Raw genomic sequence first — 7235 nt, 5'->3', positions numbered from 1 at the left:
AAGCACAGAATATAAGAAAATTTTTATTTAGACAATGCGGGTCACCATAGACGTCGGGTCACCATTGTGCACAAACCTGCATCCCTAATTCAGCAAATAATTTAACTAATTATATAATCAAGATCTGAGGCTGGAATGAAAACCTGCATACACACGGCCCTCCATGGCAACGAGTTTGACACCACTGCACTAGATGCATCGCATCCATTTCACCCGCGTCCTCCATCTCATCTGTGAGGCGAAGCACAAACAGCACTGACCTGCCACACTGGAGTTAAAGAGGGTGCTCGGCAATCAGCGGCCAAAAACGAGGCAGACAAAAAACAAAATAATAAAATAAATAACAGTCTTCTTTCCAGAGAGAGAGAAAAAAAAAACGGCGATAGAATACCACTGTCTCTCAGTAGCCTAACAGAATTATGAGTTTAAAAAAAAAAAAACCCAAAGCAAACTGTGGCATGATGTCAGGTTGGCCTGCAGGGTGAGGCTGAGGCAGAGGAGGCTAAATCAGGGACGGAGCTGAATTACCGTGGAAAGGCGCAGTCGTGAGATTCAAATGGTCATTAATAATGCCCAAATACACGCGCAGCCAAATATTTAAATGGGGTTGACTGGCTGGGTCAGCCTGTCCGCTGCTAATTGTGTCCCAGAGCGACTGTTTCCTCATTAAAATTGGTAATTTGGCCAGAAACCTGTGGGCAAGCTCTGCGTGCTGAGGTGGCTATTGCCACATCCAGGGGGCTGGCAGCAGCGACCCGCTCAAAGGTCAGAGGTCACAGAGGCCGTCTGGCCCCCTCCAGAGCTTCATGCTCGGACAGTTAGGAGGCCACCGCAGAGTGCGTTTCACCAGAAGGGCCCCTCCGGTTGGAGAGATGTCCAGTGTACTCTGAACACCTGCTGCTGACCCCTGACCTCTGACCCCAGTAAGACCGCCCGCCTCACGGTGCCTCCAGTTATGAGCGGTGACCTCTACCCAAGGTCACGTTGTTCTGCTGGCTCATCGTTAGCCACAGCATTTCCAATCGCTTTTAAGTACTGTGGGTATGTTAAAAAATTATAATAACCCAAAAAAACGAAATAGTTATGCTCATCTGTTGCGATGACACTCTTGCTTTGCCCGACACCTTGTCCCGGGGGGACTGGTTACACGCCATTCTGAACCCGTACCCCCCCGCTCTCATTCGCTTTTGAGACACGCACTTCCTGTATCTCGCCACGACGACCTGGCAAGCCGCTCTGGATAAAAGATTTTGTCAGATAGAACACATTAATCGACAATGACAAGGACCACACGCACACAGGCACACACCCATACACACAGACACAGACACAGACACACGCACACAGGCACACACACCCATACGCACAGACACAGATACAGATACAGACACACGCACACAGGCACACACACCCATACACACACAGACACAGACACACGCACACAGGCACACACACCCATACACACAGACACGCACACAGATACAGACACACGCACACTCCACTGCTAGGGCCCCTTGATATCAGTGTGCTTTATTTGAGTGACATACTCCTCAAACCAGATTCTAATTGGCTAAGTTTCCTCAAACCAGATTCTAATTGGCTAAGTTTCCTCAAACCAGATTCTAATTGGCTAAGTTTCCTCAAACCAAATTCTAATTGGCTAAGTTTCCTCAAACCAGATTCCACCAAGTTCCACCAGGGTTCCAAGGGCCGTGTGAAAATTAATTTAGTTTTGCAAACATATGAAACAGACCATCATACAAGTTCACGCAAATCTTAAATGTCTTTTAACACGATCGTTTTAATTAGAACGATAAATAAATGTTGACCACATTTCATTTTGACCTTGACAACCTGTTGCGGAACAACCTTCACTGAATATAAAGGCAGCTGGCGACTTCCCCGGTTAAGGTTTCACAAGTTGTGTGTTTAAAAAAACAAGAACGGGGAAAGTAGGCATGTGCTCCAACAAAAGGCAAATCGGTTTTGGAATGAGAGAGCTCACGTGACGGAATAAACCACAACACTGGCAGCCCCGCTCCTTCTCGTGCATCACACACGGCGCCGTGGAAACAAACAGGGCAGACGAGACGAGGGAAACAAAACACTAAGAAAGAAATTCACTCTCCGCTCCACCCGACACCGCACATGATGGACGGTTATGCTATGTCTGAAGACGCCTTGTTTTCCTCGTGTCTCCTCAACTTCCCCGGGGAAAATCCACACGACCAGGTAACGTAGACTTTATTGGAATCCCACGTACCTGTTTAAACTGCGGGCAGGGCTGTTTCTGTTCCGCTCGCGAGTGAGGCGGTTAGGGATTTTAGAAAATGCGATACTTGGTGCGATTGAGGTTTCATTTGCAATTGCGATAAAGAGGAGAACACCATTCTTAAAGCGTTCAATGCAATCTTCCCCTAATGAATGCGCGACGCGCTGACTGGTGTGCAGCACAACCGGCTACAGAATGTATTGATATTTTCATTTCCATTATAAATTTTGGAGTGTGTTTAAACGAACTGTCTGACGATGATTCCGCGTATTTACTGAACCGTCTGGTTTGTGTGATTTAAGAGCTTCATTGGGGGGTGTGTCAGGGCATAATTGACCCGACTGGATGGCTATGCCCCACGTATACATATAACAAACTCACGTGAACTTAATAGTAATAATACGCGGCATGGTTTTTGAGAGTATTGCAATTATATGTATATAAACAGTATATCCGCCTCTGTGATTCCATTTCGGGAACAGGTACTTTTTTCACAAACGGATATCCGACGCGCTATAGCGCCAAAGCACGTCTAACTGCCCACGCAAATTAATGCACGATATATACTTGCCATTCTGCGTCATCACCATTACCGTTTGGAATGCACCTGATTTCAGTAAGTTCAGTTTTCCCTCGTGCAATTAGTAAATTCATCCCCTGGAGAGAGAAAGAAAAGTATTTTGCCAAACCATCGGGGTACGTGTTTACTGCAGGTAAATGAAGTGTGGCGCGTGGTAACTTCGAGCACAGTTCCGATATGCCCATGCAGACTAACGCGACGCTGTGGGAATGCAATTGGTAGAGTGCCGTGCCGTCGTCACGAGGACACGCTAGTCGCGCTGCCGTGCTGAAGTTCCAGAGCGTTTGAAGCGCGCAGCTACACGCCCCAGGCTGCATGTACAGCCCGACGCTATACAAACCGAAATGAGCATTAAACGAGCCCTGTTCCCCCGAATATCTTTAGCTGGCGGGGAGTGTGGCTAAAAATAACAAACATTTCAATTAATGAACGTACTGCCTGTGTGGTAGGCTGCGATCTTCGATTGACTGAGAAAACAAAGCACTGTTCTTCTCATCAGCGTATCTAAATGGGAGATGAGATCAATATTTTAAGGCTGATTTTTAAAATATCATTGACATTCCATCAGACAGTTTTTTTTGTGCTTCTGTTATCATGTGCGGAGAACATTAAAATGAAAAGCATTTGATGATGTCTGCTGATTATTAATCTATAAAAATCAGGAATGTTCAAGAGGCTACCTGTACGATGGGTCCAACTAAACCATGGTTCATAACGGCTACCTGCCACACTGTCCCAAATCTGATGACCACACCTGTGCAGACTGAGGTCCGTAGTGAGGTACAGAGGTATGCAAAAGTTTGGGCACCCCTTGCTGAAATGGCATATTTTTCAGATTTTCTAATTCAGCAAGACGTTAACATGACCTCTACACAGAACAAATTTAAACATTACATATTTCTGTAAATTTTAATGCATGATTACTATTTTATTTACTGAATTTGACAGATAAAAAAACAAACAAAAAAAAAACTGTTAATGTGGCACGTGCAAAAGTGCACCCTGTCAGTCAGAGTTTAGTGACACTTGTGTTGGTTGAAATAACCACCCCCCCCCCCCGCTCCTCCTTGCAGAACTCTTATAGTTCAGAAATGTCCTTAGGTCTTCTTGCATGCACTGCATGTTTGAAATCCCCCCACAGATTTTAAATAAATATAAGTTTGGACACCGAAGGCCATTCCTAAACCTAAATCTTTCCTCCCTTTAAATAATAATTCATGGTTGATTTTTGAGGTATGTTTTGGATCACTGTCTTGTTGAAGTATCTGACCTCTATTCAGCATCAATTCCTTCACTAACTCTGCGACATTTACTTCTAGGATTTGTTGATATTTAGTTGAATCCCTTCCATCAGCGTGACATTTCATGTACCACTGGCTGCCACAAAAACCCAAAGCAGAGTACATCCACCTTCCTGCTTAATGGTTGGCACGGTGATCCTTTCTTCAAATTCTTCCCCTGTCTTCCTCCAAATTTTTCTTTGGTGGTTGTGGCCAAAAAGTTACTTTTTTTTTTTTCCATCAGCCCACAGAACTTTGTTCCGGAAAGTCTCTGGCTTATCTAAGTGTTGAGTTGCATACTTAAGGCACTGACTTTTTTTGATGAGATTGCAGGAAAGGCTTACTTCTGACAACTCTTCCATGCAGATTGTATTATCATAAGCAATGCTGCAGAGTGGAACTGTGCATCAGTGATCTGGTGTGAGCTAAACCTTTCTGCAGGTACCTTGCAGTAATGTGGGGGCTTTCTGTTCCGTACCTGGCCAGTCCAGGTGCACTTCTGTCAGAGCTTCCTCTCAGCCTTCCAGATCTTGCCTTGACTTCAACAGTGCCCCTTAACTTCAGATTTTCATTGACTTTTATGATGGTGGAAGTTCCACGTTTTAAGCATTTAGATATCATCTTACAGCCTTCCCCTCCTTCGTAACAGTCAATTAAACTTTATTTTCAGGGCTTCAGTCAGCTGCTTAGAGGAGCCCCATGGTTGTTGAGAGTAAGCACAGCTCCCTGAGAGGTTAGAAGGTTCCATTTGCGAGACCTTCAGCAAGTTTTAATGGATCAACTGGAAGGATGCTTAAACTTCTGCACGTGCCATATTCATGTTTATGTTCAATGTTTCATTCAGTTTCATTCAGCAAATAAATAGTAATTGTGCATTAAAATCTGCAGAAATGTGTCATCTGTGTACTTATACCTTGCAGAGGTTGTGTTAACTTCTTCTCTCTTAGAAAAACGTGCAATTTGACCAAACCTGGTCAAGCAGAGCTATGTTTGTTTTCACCTTAAAATCAGCAGCCAGTTCAAACCCTGTCAGCCAGGTGAGGTGAGTTAACTGTGTAATCAATCTGCTTTAATTAATGCGATAAGTGATTTACCTGATGCGGCAGGTGCTTTACATCAATTGATCAAAGTAAGTGCAGAATAACAGACACTGTGGCTCCACAGGACCATGTCCAGCCACCCTGGCGTATGATGTACACTGGTATGTAGTGTGCGGTGCATTGGTATAATGTGTTGGATATGCTGTGTAATCTATGGTGCATATAATCTATGGTGTTATATGATCTGTCGTGTGTGGTACATGGTATGTTTGTGTGTAGTGTACAGTTTATGGTTCATGGTATAGGATATATGGTGTGTGGTGGATGGTAGATATGGTATAGGATATATGGTGTGTGGTGGATGGTAGATATGGTATAGGATATATGGTGTGTGGTGGATGGTAGATATGGTATAGGATATATAGTGTGTGGTGGATGGTAGATATGGTATAGGATATATGGTATATGGTAAGTGGTACTCGACCTAAGGTGTGAGGCATGTAATATGTGGTATATTATGTGTCAAATATGGCATATATTACATGGTCAGTGACAGTTGGCTATTTCCTGAAGAGCTGATAGGGCCAGACTTCAGTCTTTCTGTTCACGGAAGGTTTCAAATGAAACTGCACGCCGTCGTGCCTCTCCGCTTTTTAACCGACAGTAAAGACGTTTTATGAATAAGTGAAGAGTGGACAGTCTGTCCGCGTGGCCAGAATGTGCGCTCCAGCTCGAGGACTGAGAATAAGCGCCGTGCATTATTCAGCCGGTACTGGATTCTCGAGGTCCCACAGAGCTTTAGAAACACGGCGCTCGTGCACGCAACTGCCCCCTCCCCCCCCCTCCAAAAAAACAAAATTTCCAACGGGCGCTAAAGGAACTAACTGACATCTCTTTATAAAAGAGTCTCTGCTACAGCGCGACCAAAAAAAAAAAAAAAAAAAAAAGAAAAAAAGAGTAAGTTATGCTGTACTTCTCTTCTTGGCAGTTTGGAGAGGCGCTGTCCACGGTGCTGAAAATGTCATCGCGCGCATCTGCGCTGTCCCCTGCAGTTTGAAGCTGAGTCACTGTCTCGCTCTCGCGCATGAATCGCGATGCGCCGCTTCGCCAGTGGGTGTGTGCGCGCGTGTGTGTGTGTGTGTGTGTGTGTGTGCGTGTGTTACCGGCTACCGGCTCGTCTGAGGCCACGTCCGTCCGTCCCCATACTCTCCCTGTACGTTCCGCAAAATCCCCCAAAATACACTTTATCGACTCAACGACCATTTTCATGCGTTTCATAAAGATCACTCCCCCCCCCCCCCAAAAAAAAAACAAAAAAAAAAATGCATTTTTTTTCAGACCTGGATCAAATGCTTAAAGGTCCCGAAGCACTTTAATTCTTGACTCCAGCAGATGCCTGAGATTTTTACAGTGATGCATTTTCTACTAACCAAAGCGTACGAAAAAAATGTACGAATGAAAATTAATGCTTGTTTTACAATAGTCGGTAATCTGCAGGAATTTTACCCGAATTATCCGGCCCAGATTGCGTTACGGTTTGAGGACTAAACTAAGGGGTAGATTCAACAAGAAATGAAATGCAGTTCGCGCTGCGTATTGCGCAATAGACCCAAACTCGTATTAACGATTGATTCACTGAAGCATTTATGCAGGCGAGTACGAGTACCGTTCAGACGCGCCAAAAATAGTTGGCGCGCGCAGCTCACAGCAATATGTCACTCTCCGTCCATCTCCGTTTCCTCTGTCACATCAGCTGTACGGTAGCGGCTCTAAGGTATAAATGTTTCCTCAGTGAGTCATATTTATATCTTGGAATACTGATTTAAGATGGTAAAGGGTACAATGGGCGTACCTTTGAGGGTGCTGCCGCAGTGACAAGCTGTTGTACCCCAATAGTTACAATTTTTTGCAGTTTTTCTGACAGTGTAGGAGCAAGAACTCTGCACCCTAAAGAGCTGGCTTCGTGAGCCCAGTTCATAATTAACCTGGGACCCTCGACGTTTTCTGCATCAATGGTTAATGTGTAGAACCTGAACTTTGTGAGGGTACCGCTATATGCCAGG

The 7235-nt window shown here is 44.7% G+C and overlaps 1 protein-coding gene across 3 annotated transcripts in view; it reads left to right on the top strand.

The window, feature by feature from the left end:
- The first annotated feature begins 1955 nt into the window (after positions 1–1955).
- LOC118228470 (peroxisome proliferator-activated receptor gamma coactivator 1-alpha-like) overlaps positions 1956–7235 on the top strand; it is a 234568-nt gene continuing 229288 nt past the window's right edge. Inside the window, exon 1 of one of the 3 annotated variants that reach the window (XR_004765501.1) lies at positions 1956–2232. Coding sequence is in view for 2 of the 3 variants with exons in the window: in XM_035420004.1 (XP_035275895.1) it covers positions 2149–2232 (84 nt within the window). In the remaining variant the exon portion in view is untranslated. The remainder of the gene's footprint in view (positions 2233–7235) is intronic. The other 2 variants (XM_035420004.1, XM_035420003.1) reach the window with 2 other exon arrangements.

The sequence above is a fragment of the Anguilla anguilla genome, chromosome 5, assembly GCF_013347855.1.
Source record: "Anguilla anguilla isolate fAngAng1 chromosome 5, fAngAng1.pri, whole genome shotgun sequence".
Classification (NCBI taxonomy): Eukaryota; Metazoa; Chordata; class Actinopteri; order Anguilliformes; family Anguillidae; genus Anguilla; species Anguilla anguilla.
Note: the sequence above shows the minus strand (reverse complement) of the source record. Positions and strands in the feature narration are given on the sequence as shown.